Genomic DNA, 21,039 nt, shown 5'->3' on the forward strand with positions numbered 1-21,039 from the left:
TCTTTCCTTAAACCCATTTGTTACAGTGGGAAATGACTGAAAGGTGGCTACCTTCCTACCTCCACCTTCCTCTGAAATTCCCGCCTCCCCTCCTCCCTCAACTAGTTAGGGCTCTCAAGTGAGACTTTCTTAAGGACGACGCCAAGAGGGAATGAAGACGCCAACTGGACGCCAAGAAGCGACGCTCACAGGGCGTCCCCCTAGACTTGCTCCCTCACCACGCTCCGCCCACTCCTCTTGGCCCGAGGCCCCGCGGCATCCTGGGACATGTAGTTTTTAGCTTCACCAAGTCTCCTCCCGCTTTGCTGCCTTTGGCTTTTGAGACGTCGTGACGTCGCGTTCCTCCCGTCCCTTTTCTCCTTCCTCTTTCCATCTCCTGAAGCTCAGTCCCAGGCTTCGGAGGACCTTTTACGACATTGGGTCTCAGAGTCGGTCTCGGTCCACTTTTCGGCAAAGTGACGTGGACGTCAACAGCAATGGCGGAAGGAGAAGAGGTCTTGCCACTGCCGACGTCAAGCGGTGACCGCTGGTGAGTGAAAGACCGGAGCTGATTTTTCACTGCCCCTCCATTCTTCCTTTTTAGCCCCCTGCCCATCTCTGAGGCACCAGCAGGCGCTGGCATGGAACGGGAAGACCGGCTCGACCAAGTCCAGCGCCCTGCCCCGCCCCCTCCGCTTGCCGTGCCCCGTCAGCCAGCCGGCTGCTCAAGGTGCTAAGGCTGGACTCGAAGGGAGAGGGGTGTCGTCCAGGGGCTGGGCCTCAGTTCGGTCCTCTCGCTTTGTCCACCAGTTTTCAAGATGTGCTGGAGAGAGTAGCTTCAGGGTTGGGTTTGGCCGGGGGAGTTAGAGTAGACTGGTCAGGAAGTTTCGCGGATGCAGAACTGAGGTACTAGAATACCATTTGAAGAAAAGACTGCTTGAAATTGCGACAGCAACCTTTGCTTGCGGCTTCAGAGGTTGAGAGACACACCCAGGAAGGATCCCTCGGACGTGATTATTTTTTTAAGCTCAGTTTTCATTTATCGTTTTGAGTTCCAACAGTTTCCACCATTCGTCTCTTTCACACAAGTTGTCTTTTTTCTTCTTACCACTTTCCTCACAGCTCGATCTTTACAACGTTGAATGCTATAGGACATTGCTCTTGCCTCTCCCAAGCATTTGCGTGCTTACCTGATTTGTGCTCGGAGTTGTGGGGTGGATCTTTAAGAGTTATTTTGATAGGCTTTGGTCACCCACTGTCGTTAATTTTTGGGAAAGGCTCCTACTTTTGAAGTAGTTGATCTTCACAATACATTTTTAGAGACATCATAAAAAATAGAACCTGTAGAGGCTTGTTGAATTTTTACAGTTGGTCTAAATATATTGACCACGTGTTAGATAGTTTTACATTCCCTTGCTCAACAGATGCTTACAGCTCACTGGTAGTCTGTTTGCATGTAAATAATAAAAGGAATTTGTAAACATGGACTTTAATCCCTGAGGAAGAAATGGGAATTGTTGCAAGGGATAGATAATACAGTAATTGAGAAATTTATGGAAATAGAGGTATTTGAATTAGGCCTTAAAGAATGAGTATGATTTAGATCAGTGTTGCCAATGGAAGTATAATGCGAGCCATATATGTAATTTAAAATGTTCTAATAGCTATGTTAAAAACTGAAAATAAGCAAGCGAAATTAATTTAATTATTTTATTTAATCAAACATCCAACTATTATTCCAACATGTAATTATTGTCAAAAAACCAATTAATTTTACATCTTGTTTTGTACCAAGTTTTTAAAATCCAGTGCGTATTTTATATCTACATTTCAATTTGATCTAGCCATATTTCAAAGGTTAAATAGTCACATGTGGCTAGTGACTAACATGCAGTCAGATTAACAGATGGGAATAGACTCTGAATTGAGTAATATGAGTAAGAACATAGGCAAGAAAACTGATATGTTCGGAGATAATGGCTAAAATTTCATGAAGTTTGCTGTTTTGGAAGAATGAATTGCATCATAAAATGTAATCAGCTATTGAAGGGCAGAAGGGGAAACGTTTCTAGAGTTAAAAGTGTCTATGAGGATTTCCTTGGTTAGGAGAATTGTGAGCATGTATCTGGTTCACAAGGTCAAGGAACATGGAGCGAATGGTTGCTAGAGGTAGCATTTGCTCTCTTTAGGGTTGCTGTATTTTTGGTGTGGCTTTCTCTTTTTGCTCTTTTTATTTTCATGAATGGAAGAACCCTGTTGTGTTCTGTGATTTCTCCTCTCCCTCCTTTCTCCTAATCTTTCTCCTTTTTCTCTACTCACTCCACTCACTGGCCCCTAGAAATGAGTCTGAATAGAGTCAGAAGGAACATTCGGATTTAGTTCAGTATAGCCTTTGCTTTTAGAGTGCTTGGCGAATAAGTTGTTATGGAATGGGGAGGCTTTACTTTTTTAAAAAAGAAATGTTGTCACATTTTATTGTAACTTTTCAGATGGAAAATTTTCTGAAATGTGGTATTCATCTCACTGTCTAACCTAAACTCATCTTAGTGACTTTAGGGTCATCCAGTTTACAACTGGCAAGTGTGTAAGAATAAAACTAGGCCCTCAAGAAATTTGTGGTCTAGTTAGTGGAAGCACATTTAAGAACATCAGTTACTGTTATATAGAGTAACTGATATAAAGAGAGAGAGAGAGAGACTTTTAGGGCCTATCTAGGCAGATAGGGTAGATAGTTGCTATGTTAAATGGCACCATACAGTCATCCCTTTTTGAGATTGCTTTTTATTAGTTTTTCCCATTTTCTTTCTTTGTTGTTCTTGGTAGCTCCCAGTTTGTTCCTAATCTGTGAAACTAGGAAGCTGAATTTGTTAAAATTGTGTATACATTTGTAAAAAGGCTTGGATTGGGGCCTGAAAATCTTTAAAGCCATTAGATGTCACTATTACTTATGTTCTGGTTTTCAGTTATGTTCTAGATCCGTGCTTCTCAAATTTTAAATGTTCATTGGGTGTACCTGGGAGTCTTATTAAAATGCAGATTCTGACATAGTAGATTTGCTTGGGACCTGAGACTCTATATTTCTGACTGACTAGCAAATGCGTGATGGCATTTCTGCTGGTTCATGGACCACATTCTAATTAGCAAGGCCCTAGATGATGTATAGTTCAGAATGAGTTGGTCAGAGGAATTTATCTCTATACTGTATATTACATATTATGTTGTATCACCGACTACAGTTTACCTGATTACATAATTTATTATTGCTCTTTAGATAGCGAACTTCTCAAGGGCAGTGGCTGATAGCAGGTGGCTCAGTAAATGTTTATTGTTTGAATGTATGCATGAATAAATGCAGACTTTTGTATGAAACTGTCATTTCATATAAATTTTCAGACTCTAGTGTTTTTGTCAGCTATGTAATTGCTAGTATAATGCCCACTTTTTATGGAAAGCCAAGGTTATCAGAAACTGCCTCAGCTCTCAAACTTTCTGAAACTGCAGCCATGTAAGCTCAGAGGGTGTGGAAGATTCTTGTAAAACTATTCATAGATAGTTTGAAATGATTTAAATTTAATTTTAAAAATTAATATAAACTATAGATTTTTAAAATCAAACAAATGTTAAATTATTACAGTTCAAAGATTAGTAATTATTCCTCTTGGTATTGAAGAAACCAGCCTTGGCTTTGAACATAAGTTCTCATTTTCTGAGGCTCTCCTCCTGAAATAATTCCTGAAGATCTAAAGTCATGATTTAAAAAAAAAAAATTTGGTATAGGCATTAATTATACAACCATTGGTATTCACTTTGCTTAGTTTAAAACTTTTGTACAATATTCACTTTAAAGTCATTGTTTTAATTTATTACTAAACTCATATTAATTCTAAACTTTTCTTAAAATGATAAAATACTAGTTCCTTAAAGAAGCTCCTATTTTAAACTTAAGATATGACTATGCATCATTTTGAGAATAACAGGGTCCTTTTCAAACTTTTGTGCACTTTGTGAATAATACTCTCATTGCTTCCCATTTCATAAGTATTGAAATGTGAGAAGAAATTTAAAATGTCAGTCACTTAAGGAGTAAGTGATTGCAATTTCAGACATGATATAATCAATAAAGAAATACATTTAATATGAAAGAATGGAACCTGTTGTTTAAGAAGAATATTGACAGCTTGTCCTGGGAAGACTAGATATTACCTTATAAAAAAATGAAGAGAAAATGAAAATTTATTGTCCCAAATGAGGGATTTTTAAATGACAACTGTTTATAAACTATAAGCATAGGGTAAAGATTAGAAATTAAGGCTTATTTTGTTTATACTGTTTACATTAATGTTTTTATTGTAATTCAGATTTTACTGTTTATAGAAGTAGTTCCTAAGTAATAATTAAATTCTAGGATTTGATTAATGAATTAACATTTATTTGTGCTCACTGCAGAGAGTTCATTTGCTTTCCCTATCAAAGTATAGTGAGGCAGTTTGGGTAGTTCTGGAGCACTGAGTTGAGTATAGTGCAATACACAGCTAATTTACAAGTAGGTGTCTTCTGAACAGAATTGATAAAATATGCTGGCAAATCTTTGCTGCTGCTTATGTTGAAATGGACATTCATTCTACTTGTATAAACCAAAGACAGTGTACCTGCACATGTATCAAAAAGCAAAATAAAGTTTAGTAAAGCATTCATAATTCATTCAGCAAACATTAACTAAATACTAGTTATAGTCAAACTGCTAAGTAGTGTTTTAGAAAAAATTTGAAACAGACTTAAAACCAGAATTGTGCATTGTTCTGTCTTGCTTGGGCATCTCAATTTATCCATCGTTGTAACTCTAGGTAGAATGTGTGAAGATACCTTCTGACGATATTTACTGGTTTTTTGAAATTACATACTCTAGCCGAGTAGAATAGGATTATACTGCTTGAAAAGAAGCAGTGCTTGAAGTGATTTATTTAGAGATCAAAAATTATGGGTGCAAAACAAATCAGTACCTGGTGTTAGGCTCATATGAGCCAGTTGTTTCTTGTGGAAATAGAAGAGCAGTAAATTAAGAGCCAATGAAAAGATATTTCCTGAAACTTAATGTATGTTTGTTTGTAAGGCTCTAACCTTTTGAACTGAGCTGAGAAAATGATGACTAATAAATCATTTGTTTTAAGTCTTCTTTTCCTTGATGATTAAATGCTTTAGTGTATGCTTTTGTTACCAGTAGTTGTTATATAAAACTAATTGCTATGGTGGTATTTAATAATTTCAGCAAGAAGGTATAAGAAAATACTATATATCTGCATAGAACTTTGTCCTTTATATAATGCTTATGTATACCATTTCCTATGGCTCTTAAACAATTCTGTGAGAACGAGCAGTTATGAATTGTTGTTGTTGCCTTTTTAGCGATAAGAAGATAGGCTTAGGGTGGTTAGGTAACAAACCCAGTTAGTGAAAATCTGAAACTTAAACTCATGTCTCTTTAAGCCCTGTGCTCTTTCTAAAATTAATGACATGTATATATTTCGCATATACTTTAACAGACACCTAGAGAGAGCCCAGTGGGGGAGTGGGGAAGTAGATAAAGGTAAAGAGGGTCAAATATATGGTGATGGAAGGAAATTTAACTTTAGTAGTGAACACAGAGTAAGTACAGTGTACATATGACATTATTGAATTGTACACTTGAAATCTATATAATTTTATTAACCAATGTCACCCCAATAAATTTCCAGACTGAGAACACAAGAGTAATATTTAATTAGAACATATAAGCAGTTACACAGTGTTAATAACTGTCAGCTCAGTAAGTTTTCCGTTGCTTTTATTCAGTGATGTTGGAGAAATAAGAAGCTTGCTTTTACAATAACTTCCTTGTGGTTATATCCCCTTTAAAGAGTTTCTAGCCTTTGTTTTAAAGTATAACAATGACACATAGAAGGATGTATTTATTTCGTATAATTATTGTACGAAAATTATTCGTACAATAGGTAAATTATTGAGTACTAGAAATTCCTGAGCTTTATTTTTTGGATTCCATTTAAATTTAACCACTGATATGAAAATCATTGAGATACTTTTACCTAATAAATCATAATTGTTGGTTGGAATCCAGGGAAAAAACCAATCTATCATGTATTTCTTTGCCAAATCGTGATCTCCATCGGTAGAGTACCCTGGGAAAGAAATGTTCAAATGTTGCAAAGTTGTTGTCACCTTATTTGCAGTTGTTCCTATATTTTCCAAAATGATAGTTTCAAGAAAACAAATGGTGGTACTGCTTTTCTCATTACATTTTGGATAAAGCGGAAATCTATAATAGAATTAGTGTGCTGTTTTATGTTGACTTACATTGTTTTCATCTAATTCTTTCACTTAGGCAAAGGATACAATCTATTTTCAGTATCCAAGTAAACTACTGTTTTTGTGAGGTGGAGTCGGGGAAAACCTTGCTTTTTCTTTGTGCATTTAAAGTGCTGGAAAGTCACCTCATATGTATAAAAAAGAAAAATGTGTTAGGGGTTTCATTTTGAGGAAGTGTGAAAGAGGAAAGGAGTTAGAGCCCTCTTTAAAGTTCTCAGTAGAGAAGATATTCTATTTTGTAAGCAAAGTCTTATGCAAATATATTGCAACATTATACCTGTACACATATAGTAAAGTTATAAGAATTTTTCATTATTATTATTATTATTATTATTTTTTAGCTTAGGCAAAAATTCCTGAGTTTTTTCTTAGCAGAGGAAGGAGCATAATTGGTATAATTTGATCTACGGATTATGGATCAAAATAAGTCTGAAGATTTAAAGCATCTGTTCTATTTGTAATTAAATTTAGTAGTTTACAGAACAACATTCTGTGATATCTGTCTCTTTTGCCAATTTCACAGTGCCAAAATACTGTTATCATATTGTTTTGCTTGTCAAGCCAAGAGGACTAGATTTAGCACCTTCTCTACTTGGCACAAGATCCTGGTTAAACACAAATTCTGGAGAGGATTGCATTATTTGAAAAGGGACTCCCCCCAAACTGCTTTTGATCTGATCCTGGTACAAAGGTTCACTAATTTTTTTAAGCTGGCGAATGGGGTATTTTTCCCTTTGACATTCAAATATACAACTTGTTAAAATGCTGTAACAAGTGTGTCTGACTCTGACAAAAATTCAGATACTTTCAAGATTCCACAATGATCAAATTGTGCTCTCACATGGTTATTTTTGTATGTGCCATCATACTATTTGTTAGAAAGTTTTGACAGTGTGAGGTGGGCATTTAAATATGTTGCACAGTACATGTTATGGTCATTGAACTCCATCCATATCTACTATACAAGTTAATGCATAACAAAGTTGTCCTATTCCATTTATACCAAATGTCACACAGACTATTCAGGAACCAGTTAGAGAGTTTGAGTTTTCAGGTGGTAGTAATTTGTAACCAATGTACTAACAATAGTAGCAGAATAAATTGGGACACTGCTTTGGTGCCAATGTCTCATCCCTAGGGCATTAAGAAATAACCAGAAATATGGTAGCACAAAATAATTCATGAAACCACAACTCAGCACTGTTGCTCACACAATCTGCTAGTGCTTACGACTAGTTAGCTGGTCATTTTTGAGTTTTAAATAATCGATCAGAGATTTGTGCCTGAGTATAGCATTTTCATGATCAATCTGGCATTTAATGGTTAATCTGTGCTTTAAGGGGTTGACATTCCAAACAAATATGAATGTACTACACTTGAGAAAGAGCTGCTCCCATCTCTATTCAGTGGGTTTTAGATAAATTTAGATATGGACTAAAACCTGAGAATAGCCAGCTAGAATGTAAACTACATGAGGGCATGGACTTTTTGTTCATTGGCTAGTATGTAGTAGGTGCTCAATACATAATTATCAAAGGTTTCAATAAATACTTCTGTCAGGGAAGGAAAGAATTCAGAGCATGGGTTAGAGAGAGGTAATCAGAATTACTGGAAACTGAAGGAGTGTTTGAAGGAGAGAGGCTAACTTTACAGAGTATGTACATAGGATGAGGACTGAGACAGATGACTAATGACTTCTTGGAACAGTTTTGATCAAGAATAAATCTTTAAAGACAGAGTACATACTCAATGTTTAAAGAGTCCTTAAACTTTTTCTGATGAAGAGTTACTTTTTTTGGTAACATTTTTAGTGAGATATAATTTGTGTATCATAAAATTGACCCATTTAAAGTGTACAGTTTAGAGGTTTTAATATTTTCAGTATTCAGAGTTAGGCAGTCAGCACTATTATCTTAGTTTAGAATATTTTCACTACTTCAAAAAGAAGCCCCATACCCATTAGCAGTCACTCTCATTCCCTGTCACCTCAGATCCTTGGCAACCACTGGTTTACCTTCTGTCTCTGTGCATTTGTCTGTTTCAGGCATTTCACGTGAATGGAATCTTACAATATGTGGCCTTTGTGTCTGGTTTCTTTCATTTAGCATAATGTTTTGAAGGTTCATTCATGTGTTGCATGCATCAACACTTTACTCCTTTTTTATTGCTGAATGATATTCCATTGTATGAAGAGATCACATTTTATCTATCCATTCATCATGTGTTGGACATTTGAATTGTTTCTACTTTTTGGCTATGATGAATTATACTGTTATAAAAATTCATGTATGGGCTTTTTGTTGTTGCATTTTTAATGTGGTAAAGTATATATAACATAAAATTTACCATTTTAGTGTGTACAATTCAGCGACAGTAAGTACATTCACAGTGTTGTACAACTATCATCACTATCCATTTCCAGAAATTTTCATCATCTCAAACAGAAACTCTGTACCTAATAATAACTCCCCATTCTTCTGTATTCCTAGCCACAAGTAACCTCTATCCTACTTTCTGTCTCTGAGTTTGCCTATTTCAGGTATCTAATATAAGTGGAATCATACCATATTTGCTCTTTTGTGACCGCTTTATTTCCCTTAGCATTTTTCTTCAGAGTTCACTCATGTTGTAGCATGTCAGAATTTCCTTCCTCTTTAAAGCTGATTAATATTTCATTGTATGTATATACCACATTTTGTTTATCCATTCTTCTATCAATGGATATTTGCATTGTTTAAACTTTTGGGGTTATTATGAGTAATGGTGCTGTGAACATGGTTGTATAAATATCTGTTTGAGTACCTGCTTTCAGTTCTTTTGGATGTATATCCAGAAGTGGAATTGCTAGATTATATGGTAATTCTGTGTTTAACTTTTAAAAGAACTGACAAGCTTTTCCACAGTGGCTGCACCATTTTTACATTCCCACCAGCAATGCAGAAGGATTCTGTTTCTCCACATCCTTGCCATGTTTTTTCTGATGCTAGTCATTGTAATGGGTATAAAGTGTAATATCTTGTAGTTCATGTACAAGGTTTTGTATGGGTGTGTGTTTTGAGTTCTGTTGGATATATACCTAGGAGTAGAATTGCTGGGTCATACTCTAACTTTATATTTCACATTTCGAGGATCTGTCAAACTAATTTCCAAAATGGCTGCATCATTTTACTTTCCTACTAGCATGTATAAGGGTTTCAGTTTCTTCACATTAATGCCAACACTTGTTATATCTTTTTTATAAATATTTGTCGTCATAGTTATAATAAGCACTGCTTTGGACATGCTTGTAGCTGAATCCTTTTACTCATCTCAGTTATTGTTGGGTCAAAAAATGTAAATGTTAAAAAAGAATCCATAAATATTATTTAAATATTCAAGCAGTGCATACAGATATGGTACATATTATAAATTTATTCAAGTTGTATGACTGATTCTATGTGAGAAGTGAATGTCTCCTTCCTATCTCATTTCGCTGAAGTAGCTACCTTCCACAATTTTGTTTTGTTCTAATGGATTCTACCATAATTCTAAATATTTTATGCCTGTAATACTTAACTTTTAACAGTAATATGTATTTATTGATTACTGAATAATTCTTGAGGAAATTTGTGCTAAGAAGTGGGAAAAGATTAATGCAAGGAAAATTTAGAAAGTACCAAAATACCAAACAGTAGAGGAATAGCCAAATCAATTACTTAGCCATTAAAAATCTGATTTTTTAAGTTTTGAATGACTCAGAGAAATGTTCATAATTTTTTTGAAAGTATAAATAAGTGAATCCTGAAGAATATAAAATTATTCATTATAATCCAGTTTTGTTTTATATATATGTCTCTGTACACACACATACATACACATTTACACTCATACACATATATGAAGAACTGAAAAGTAATTTACTGTGCTTCTTTCCACCCCCAAAACTTTGGTTATGTTCTGTCCTGAACCTTCTGAGCAAAAGAGACAATTACTTACTTTTCATATTTATTGAGTAAATGAACAAGGCCCATACTTTTGTATTTTAAGACTTGTCTGTGAATGTGCCATACATTTCTACCAACCTTGTAAGGTCAGTAAGAAGCTGACATAATCAAAGATGACTTAACCACAACCCATCCAATCATACCTCACCAGATGTTTGTTTTGCTTTTGAATGTTAGGTTTTGCTTGTTTAAAAGTAGGTGGAAACTTGGCATGGGGCGGGGGAATTCTATTAGAGAACTCAATGCCATAGAGTTCCTCTCTCTTAATAAGAACTTGATCTTTTTATGAATTATATAACTTCACTTATTTTCAACTCTTTTTACTACTTTTACAAGCACATTTGCAATGTTGAAGTTCTGGTAACAACCTTTGAATACCTTGTTCAGAAGATAACATTACTTAGTTTGCGAGAAGTGCCTTTCACTACTTAAGATGGAACATTTTCTGGTTTCTTGCTCATGGTTGTACTTCTGGAGACTGACTACCTTTGTGTTTCCCTGGGGGCAGCAGCAAAGAATCCAGCAGCGGCTGTATCAACAGAGGTGTGCTTGTACATTATTATGATTTAAAAAATATATTGAGGTTAGGCATTTTGCCCCAGAATACTAACTAACCAAGGATTTTGCACTGAAAAATGGAAAAATTCTAGTTCTTCGTTTATTTGGTAAAAGAATTTCATCTCATTAAATTGTTTTCAAATTATTTACACATTTAATTATTAAAAATGTATTTATTAATCAGAAATTCCATTAAAATTTTTTTTCTTGTTATAAACAATCCTTCAAATTCTAAAGGCTGTCATGTAATTTTTGGCCAGAATAGAACAGATAAACCCCAGTCTTTATCAACTATAGACCTCACGTCTCAGCAGTAGACTCAAAATCTTCCTCACTTTCCTGTCCAGCACTTTGGAGACTGGTATAGCAAGAGAACAAAAACCATTCTTAAATGATTACTATTTATCTTTTTGTTCATATGAATTTATAGTTACTTTGTTAAGAAAGCTTTCAAATTTAATCAATACTTTTTTGTTGTGTATTGTTGTGTATGATTCCTAAATGATTACATTTCATTTAATTTCTTTAGGAGGGCAACATTTTAGGAAATTTATACATTTAAAATATTATTCTTAGAATCATATCACTAGGAGAGGTTTGCGTTACCTTATTGGGAGAATGGAATGGGAGTAATTTTATTTTTTTCAAAACCACAAAAATGACAAAATCCTAGTTTTCTGATTCTAGTGGGGTGCTCTGCCTTTCAAGCCGCTTCAAGGAATTTTAGAAATTGTCTGCCCAAGTTAGGAATTTTTATTTAAACAGATTTCTTTTGTATACTAAAATTGTAAGCAGTGATTGAAACTTCAGCTTTAGAGAATTTTGAAGGGATTAGTTATTAGTTTCCTGACTAAAAGAATTCATACTTTTGCTAAAGTTTTAAAAATTATTTTAACCATATGCAAAAATAAATTTATTTCGTACTTTATCTCCTTAAACATAGTAGACTGAAGACAACTGCTTGTCTGTTTACTTGGTAATTTACTTGATGTGGAATTGTATTGCTTTAATATATTATACAGTGATGCCATTAGAACTTTTTTTATTCCTCTAATATTTACTGACTTACTGTAAGCCACCCACTGCTCTAGGCATATCTCTGTATAATTAGGTACTGAATATTCTCATGCTGCAGTGATTTGAATTTGTGGCTGAATTTTATGGTTTCTCCTTCTTGCCACTGTTTAGCATAATGTTAAGAGTGTAAATTCTGGAACCAGACTGTTAAATTTGAATTCTGGCTCTACTATTTACTACGTATGTGACCACAAGCTACATAACCCCTCTTTGCCTCAATTTTTGCATCTGTAAACTGGGGCTCATGATGTAACTTTATTTCATAGGGTTGTTGTGAGAATTAAAAAAAAAAAACAAGTGAAATGTTTGGAAAGTGCCTGGCACAAAGTCAGTGCTATATTGTTGGTTATTACTACTACCATGAATACTTACTTCTATTACTATGACTTCTCAGTGCTGTCAGCCTGCTTACCCTGTCTTCTCTTTTTAAACTTCATTTATTGTAGAACACAGGTAACTAAGCTTGTTAGAACTAAATGCAAATTAAGGGTAAATTGAGTGTATGAAACCTGAGATTTCCTTCCAAGAAAACAAAATGCTGTTTTGGCATTACATTTTGACTGCTGAGAACCTTTTTATCTTAGATACAACCTTTAACAGGCCATGCTTATAAGTAAATCTTGAATTAGAAAAAATAAGTAGAATTTATCTCACTAAATAGAACTTGTTTTTTAGGGAAAAAGATCTTGAAGAAGCTCTGGAAGCAGGAGGTTGTGATCTTGAAACTTTGAGAAATATAATTCAAGGGAGACCACTGCCAGCTGATCTGAGGGCCAAAGTTTGGAAGGTAACTAGAAACTAAAATTAAAAGTAATCACTTAAGAATAATACTTGAGAATTTTTATTTTCATTTGTCTTATTGCAGAAGACTTTGTTGTTCTATGAGCATGCCACATCTAGAAAATTTATCAAACAGAGCAGCTTACCAAAAGGTCCATTTCTGTGCTCTTTGGTGTATTTAATAATTTAGACTTTTGAAAGGCAATGTTTTCTTTTGTAGCCATTAGAAATGATGTTTATGAAGATTATTTAATGAAATGAGAAAATGCAGCCATTGAGTGTATAATTGCAGATATGGAATGATCTCAGCTATATTGAAAAATGAGGAGAGGGAAATAATAGGTCTCTGGGTATTGGAATAACAGGAGATTTTCTTTTGCTTTATTTTTCTCTTTGACTCTTCTCCAGTGCATGTGTATTATCATTTTTTAATTTTAAATTAAGGTTTTGTTATGACTGCAATGGAAATACTTATCTTTGTTGAAACATATATATAAGCAAAGGATAAGATAAAGATCACCTGTTATTTAACACATAATAATGACTTGGTGTATATTTTTTTACTTTTTTCCCCTTTGCATATGTATATGTAACAAATAGAATTATAACTGTACTTAGCATTCTGAATGTTTTATTAGAGAAATTTAAAATACATATAAACATAGAGAGACTTGTATAGTGAACCTCCATTTACCCATCACTCAGCTTTAACTGTTAACATTTGGCCTATCTTGTTTGATTAGTACTCCTTCCTTTCTTCCCCACACCATCCACTGGATTATTTTAAAGTAAATCCTTGGTAGTACACTAAAACACTTTAGTATGAAAGTCTAAAAAAGTTAAATCTAAAATATAATATCGCTATACTTGAAAGAATAGTAATTCCTTAATGTATACTCGTGGCTGAAGGGACAAAGGAGTTCTCTGGGGTTTCTTTTATAAGGGCACTAATTCCATTTATGAAGGCTCAACCATCATGACTTAATCACCTCCCAAAGACCCCCATTTCCAGATACCATCACATTGAGGATTAGGTTTCAGCATATGCATGGGGGCAAGGGAGGGGGACGGAAACACACACATTCAGTTTATGGCACTGATGTTTGCTTGAAATAAACTTACATATTTAATTATGTAAATATTGTATAATTCCTTTTATTTACTGGATTGAAATGAAGTAATACAATTTAATGTAGGAGGATTTAAAATAATTGTGTTGGTTCATTGTGATACGACTTCGGGCTCAGCATTTGGTGGAGTGTAGATGCATTACTTTGCAATCTTTGAAGTATGCATTATTATTCCTACATGAAGCCCTTTTTGTTATTACAGCATATTTCCAAGGATGAGAAATAACATGAAGCAAGCTGCTTTTTTTTTTTATCTCTCTTTCAGATTGCTCTAAATATTGCAGGAAAAGGTGATAGTTTGGCATCATGGGATGGTATTTTAGACCTGCCAGAACAGAACACTATTCACAAAGATTGTCTAGAGTTTATTGGTAAGTTTAATAATTGTTTTCAAACAGTAAAAATTTTGGAAATAAATTTTGGGTGGCGGAGTCACTCTTTAGTAGAATTAACTTAAAATTTGGGATATGTTGAATTTGTAAAAGGCTTATAAGTGGTTTTAGAACTTTTCTTTTGAAATTTTTATGAATCATGTCTAACATTTTAAGAGAGACGAATTTTGTTTCTTCTGCATTACATGTTCAATTCTTCGAGTACCTTTATAATTTTGCAGTTTTAAAATTGTTTCTTGTATAATTAATAATATCTGTATGATTATATACAGTCCTCAAATTATCTATAAATCATAGGTTATGATCTGCTATAGGAAAACTATTATAAATTATGGTTGAATAGGTAGGTTTCTGATCACCCAATGAGGTCTTGTTCAAGATTAAATTAATTTAGTTGATATTACTTTTTAAAATTCATCTATAGTCCATTGGTGTCTTTTTGTTTCTCTTTGCATTATATTTTAGTTAAATTATTGATTAAATAGGCTTTTGTATACTAACCACAACAGAAAAATTACTGGTGGTGTAGGCAAAAGAAAGGGAATTTGGGGGTGAAGAATGAATCACTTTTCTGCTTCTTGACAAAGCTATAGTGGCAGCTGCCCATCATGAGGTAGATGATAATCTGTTGTTTAGAAAACAGTTTTTTGCTTTCCAGGAATATGGGTTATGACTACCCTTCCCTGCTTCTCTAGTTTAGATCATCCATTTTGTGTTGTGTGTGTGTGTGTGTGTGTGTGTGTGTGTGTGTGTGTGTGTGTAAAATACATTACATATATAATATATATAAAGGTCAAGTATTAAGGTAGTAAAGATTGAATAACTAATAAATACAGAATGAATATAAGGGAAAAAATATGTTTTTATGTCATGCTCGAAGTGCACTAACATAGTTTATGTTTGTAAACAAGTGTTATGTTCAGTTACTGAACCTCTAATAGGCTAACTTTATTTTGACACTTTTTTTCTAGACCAGCTATCAGTGCCAGAAGAGAAGGCAGCAGAATTACTTTTGGATATTGAGTCTGTAATTACCTTTTATTGTAAATCACGTAACATTAAATATAGCACATCCCTTAGCTGGATACATCTACTTAAACCACTGGTGCATCTTCAACTGCCATGCAGTGACTTATACAACTGCTTTTATGCTATCATGAATAAGTACATCCCCAGGTAAAATAAGATTTAGTTATTATAATTTTAAAAATGAATAGTTCTAGTTTGCTTTGAACTAAAGTTGTTTGATTTACTTTGGTGGTAAAGTAAAAAGGTCAAATGATTTTGAAGGTTGTTTGAATCATAATTGTTTATATTTTGTGATTATATGTATATGCAGCATAACCATGCTTTTTTAGTGTTATCTCTATTTTAATTTCTTTACCTATAAAATAAAAATAACATAGTGTCTAAGTGAAAAGTAAGATTTTTGGAGTGCTGCCTTAAGTGAGGTGTTGAGGTTACAGCTTGAAACATAGTGCTAGAAATACAGGCATTGAACAAGTAATCGGAAGTGTACCAAGTGTGAGAAAGGTGAAATATAGAGTGCTATGGGAATGCATAATGGAGGCAGCCTAACTTGGATCAGGGATGGCTTCCCTGGGCAAGTGACACTTAAGTTCAAACCAGACAGTTGTGTGGGTGGTTAGGGGAGAGGGGTGGGGAGTGGCGGGCGCCGTACTCATAAGATCAGGAAGAGTTCTTATAGTAGCCGGTGCTATGGATCGGGTAGTCAGGATTTTAGAGCCAAAAGGAACTTTCACATAATCTAGACCAGTGGTTTGGCTGCACAGTGAACCTTGGATACACATTGGAATCATTGGGGGAGCTCTTAAAAATCCTGATGCCTTTTTGCATACCTGATTAAATCAGATTTCTGAGTAGAGCATACATGCATCAGTGTTTGTTTAGAGCTTCCCAGTTGATTACAGTTTGCAGCCAAAGGAGAGAACTGCTATTCTGGAGCTTGATAGTTAAATGACTACTGTTTTTTACTGCTTTCTATCTGATAACACACTATACTGGGTGTAGATGCTTTGTGTATTTTCTCATTTATACAGGGACCACTATAAGTGAGGTTAACTCTGATTTACAACTACAGAAACTGAGGTAAAGAAAGAGATTAAATAAATTATCCAGGATTACACTTCTGGTGTGTGCCTGAGTCAGGATTTGAACCTAATTTGGATAGATATTTGTGCTTCGCTAAAATGGTTCTCCACCCTGGTTGCTTGTTAGAATCAACTAAAGAACTTTTTATTTCTTCCTTTTTTTTTTTTTTTGATAACAGCTTTATTAACATATCATTTATATCATTAAATTCATTCTTTCAGTATGTGCAATTCAGTGGTTTTTAGTATAGTCACAGAGTTGTGCAACCATAATCACAGTCATTTTCAGAACATTTCCATCACCCCAAAAGTAAACCCTGTAACTCATTAGTAGTCAACTCTCCATTTCCCCCCAACATTCTCAGCCCTAGGTAATCACTAATCTACTTTCTGTCTCTATGGATTTGCCTATTCTGGACATTCATATAAATAGAGTCATATAGTATATGGTTTTTTGTGACTGCCTTCTTTCCTTTAGCATGTTTTAAAAATTCATCCATATTGTAAAGTATTGTAATTTCATTTCTTTATATTGCTGTGTAATATTTCATTGTATGTGTATAACACATTTTATTTACTTATTCAACAGTTGATGGACATTTGGATCTTCACTTTTTGTCTATTATGAATAGTGCTGCTATGAACACTTGTGTACAAGTTTTAGTGTGGACATGTTATTTCATTTCTCTTGGGTCTGTACTTAGGAGTGAAATTGCTGGATCATATATTTCAGTTTAACCTCTTAAAGAATTGTCAGACTGTACCATAACCATCATTTTACATTCCCATCAGCAGTGAATGAAGACCCTAGTTTGTCCACATCCCCATCAACATTTTTTTTTATTATAGCCATACTAATAACATTTTTTTTATTATAGCCATACTAATAACTTTGAAGTGGTATCTCGTTATGGTTTTGATTTGCATTTTCCTGGCAGATAATAATGTTGAACATCTTTTCAGTGCTCAGTGATTTGTATATCTTCTTTTGAGAAATGTCTATTCAGCTGAAGAACTTTTAAAACATACTATATAAGTAGACTAAGTAGAGCCTGGACATAGATATATTTTAAAAACTCAGGTGATTCTAATGTACACCAGGGTGGAGAAGCTCTGTGCGACCTTGAAGCCATAATGCTTCACGTAAGGAAAACAGACCCAGAGATGCCAAGAGACAGGGCTGAGGTCAAGCTAGAGCCAAAACTGGAATTTGAGAATCATTCTATTGTACTAGGTCTCTCAGATGATTATATTTTAGTTTATATTTTACCATCTCTTAGTGTAACAGCAAGTAATAGCAAGGATCATGGTGTTCTGGCTCTCTTGAGAGTATGTTGGTAGTGGTAGCTGGTAATGGAGGAGTTTTATGTTCAGCTGTTTAACACACTGTCTTGTCAGTGTGTTACTGTTTCCATGAGTTCTACATGTAACTTAGTATCCAGCCAGAGTCAGTGTTAATGCCCTTGGATAGAACACAGCCTCACAAAGTGCTGCTAGAAGAACTCCATTGTAATATATCTTTTTATTACAGATTCAGCTATAACATAGGTAGAATTCTGTCAAGCACAATGCCTTGCATTGTAACGGAACTTAGCAGCACACCTCTATTAAATGAATAGGTTGCAACGGCTGACTCCCTGAGATGTTCCACTTTTTCTGAAGATGAGACCACAAACTAGGCGCTTGTTTCTACAACTTATGCCTCAGTCTGTAAGCCATGCATTTATAAAGAGAAGAAAGTATTCAGACTAAGGAGGAGGTTACCTTGCCAACATGAATTTGGATTTGTCTCTGGGCATCTGAGTTACCATCTGAGGGCCTTTTCTATAAAATTTCTCTGTCATCTGCAGTATCAAAAATTGGCAGATGGGGTCATACCAAATCCTGGAATTGACCTAAGATCTTGGATTTGTAGAAATTATTTTTCATTCCCACTTGTATAGCATTATAAAACATTCTTAATGCTTTTATTTTAAAACGGTGACATTGACTTTTTTACAAGAAGCTGTTTGCCTTATTTTTTTTTACAGATTGATTTTTTAGAGACCATACCCCTACCAAAATACCACTTGTTAAAATATTGAATTATATATATGGAAGGCATAATAGTTTAAACCAATTCTTAGTTCCATCACTTCTTTGCCACGTGACTTGGGAGTGAACTACTTGATCACAACTAAGCCTCAGTTTTCTCATATGTACAATGGGGGAAATAATAGTATCTATTTTATAGGTTTGCTTGTAAAGATACAGTGAGATAACTTTGTAAAGTGCCTGTTACAGTGTCTGGCATATGGTATTTCTCAGTAAAAATGGAGTTTTATTACGATGGCCTGTAGTTTTAGCTATATATTTTTACTGATTCATTAGACACAGGGAACAAGGCAAGAAGTAGGATAGTTATTTAAAAAGGTGAGTGTTTGTCACCTCCTGGAATTCACTCTGAGCACCTGGACCCAGGCCACTTCAACAGCTTCTGAGGCTCTTCTGAGTGGGTCCACTGTTCTGAAATGTTTATCTGTGGCCATTTCAGACTTGCACCTTTGCTGAGGACATTCCTAATTGAGTACATTAGCTGCGGAGCTAACCAGAAGCCTTCTAGGAGTTTCCTCTTATTTGGCAAGGAAGAAGGAGGCTAGATTTCTTCAGGACTCTCCAGGTTTTTTGGGATTCAGTACTTACCAAAATACCCTAAGCGGTCCTGCTGTTTTCAGTGTTCTCTGTACTATAGTCCTTTCGTTTGAGTGCTGCTTGGGTTCACCTGGAGAGAATCTCCCTAGAGTTGGCTGTAGACCTGCTGTTTCTACAAACTTTCTGTCAGGTATGTTAGGTGTTAGCACAAGAGCTCTGCCTTGTATGAGGTAGGCTGGTGTTTAGCTGTTCTGGGAGTAGGGAGAGGAGATGGGTATTGCAGGAGGATTGATTACTGGCATGATCATTTCTGACCTACTAATGCAAGAATCCTTGCTTCTCTTGTCTTTTAGGGATTGTTCCCTGAAGGGGAGACCATTTCATCTTTTCCGATTACTCATCCAATACCATGAGCCTGAGCTTTGTTCTTTTCTTGATACAAAGAAAATTACTCCAGACTCCTATGCACTCAACTGGGTAATAAAGTGAAAGTAGGAACACTTACTGAAAAATAGATTTCTATGAAACTATAGTTAGGTTTTTTTTCCCCCAAAGAGGAAGAAAAGTACTAAGCTATAGACCATTACCACTTGAACCAAAGAAGTAAAATTATTGGCACTTCAAAAATAGCTTTTTTTGCTCTTCATTTATGTTAGTTCAGATTATTTAATATGAAACTTAGCCTTTTGTTTTTTTACAATAAAATGTATGTGGCATATTTACATGTATACGTAAACATAAATATCAGTTCACTTTAAAAGTTTGAGATTAAATTGTTGATGGTCTATATAAGAATTGATAAGTCATGAAAAAAATGACAGGGTTATCAAATGATTAATATAAAAGAATATAAAGTACATCTCAGTGCTCTGTCATGCTATATTTATATTTTCAGGGTGAGGTTTTATTATTCTCAGTGGTTCTCAAGTCTTTTGGTCCCAGGTAGCGGTGCCCAGCCTTTTGGCACAGGGCCCAGTGCTCCGGTGAGAATCAAATGCGTAATGATCTGAGGTGGAGCTGAGGTGGTGATGCTAGCACTTGGAGAGTGGCTGCAAACACAGATGAACTTTCTTTTGCTTGCCCGCTGTTCATCTCCTGCTGTGTATCCTGGTTCCTAACAGGCCACGGACTGGTACCTGTCCACGGCCCGGGGTTTAGGGACCCCTGGTCTCAGGACCTCTATACACAACATTTATTGAGGATCCATTCTTTATATTATGTTGATTAGAAATTAAAACTAAGAAATTTTAAATTTTAATTTATTTAGCAGTAATGATAAATCCATAACATGTTAACATAATTTGTTTTTTAAATGAGAAATAACTATATTTTCCAGAAGAAAATTAGTGAGAGTAGTGGCATTGTTCTGTATTTTTGCAAATCTCAATATATAGCTTAGATCATAGACAGATAGATTCTCATATCTATTTCTTTGTTCAATCTGTTGTGAGAATATTTAAGAATATCTAATTTAAAAATATTTAATACCGTCTACGGCCATGCTACCCTGAACAAGCCCGATCCCGTCTGATCTCGGAAGCTAAGCAGGGTTGGGTCTGGTTAGTACTTGGATGGAAGACCACCTAGGAAGACCAGGTGCTATAGGTGTAAAGAAATTTTTTTAAATTAAAAACATAAAGGATTGTAAGCTGACAAGGTCCTTGCAATCTGTGAGGTCAACCAAGGGTTGCCTCACCTACAAAAATAAATAAATAAAAAGTAAATAAAGATATTTAATACTGTGACAGTAACTTAGCACCTGGCACAAAATATATGGTTTCTCGCACTAAATGTATGTGTTCACATTAGCTCCCTTTAGCTATTAAAAACATTTTAAGTTTAAACCTCTACATGGAATTGTTTCTATATTTAATGAAAATTGAAAATATCACTGAATTCATGCAATTTAAAAAAATAATTGGGCTCTAGAGAAACTTATACATTAACAAGTTTTTAATTTTAAATAGAAAACCATAGAGCACCTGAAACCTATTGAGGGATATGAATGTTCTCTCATCTATTTCTAATGACATACAAC

At 34.8% G+C, this 21,039-nt stretch overlaps 1 protein-coding gene and 1 pseudogene across 3 annotated transcripts in view; both read left to right on the forward strand.

The window, feature by feature from the left end:
• Positions 1-292: 292 nt before the first annotated feature.
• TBC1D23 (TBC1 domain family member 23) overlaps positions 293-21,039 on the forward strand; it is a 48,120-nt gene continuing 27,373 nt past the window's right edge. For 2 of the 3 annotated variants that reach the window (XM_006916547.2, XM_006916548.3), the window contains exons 1-5: positions 293-529; positions 12,633-12,744; positions 14,133-14,238; positions 15,231-15,435; positions 19,355-19,478. In XM_006916547.2, coding sequence (XP_006916609.1) covers positions 477-529; positions 12,633-12,744; positions 14,133-14,238; positions 15,231-15,435; positions 19,355-19,478 — 600 coding nt within the window. In that variant the 5' untranslated portion in view covers positions 293-476. Of the gene's footprint in view, positions 530-12,632; positions 12,745-14,132; positions 14,239-15,230; positions 15,436-19,354; positions 19,479-21,039 lie in introns of those variants that run through there. The other variant, XM_025050120.1, reaches the window with a different exon arrangement.
• On the forward strand, positions 20,491-20,609 carry LOC112483749 (annotated as a pseudogene).

Source organism: Pteropus alecto, unplaced genomic scaffold (assembly GCF_000325575.1).
Source record: "Pteropus alecto unplaced genomic scaffold, ASM32557v1 scaffold164, whole genome shotgun sequence".
In the NCBI taxonomy this organism is placed as follows: Eukaryota; Metazoa; Chordata; class Mammalia; order Chiroptera; family Pteropodidae; genus Pteropus; species Pteropus alecto.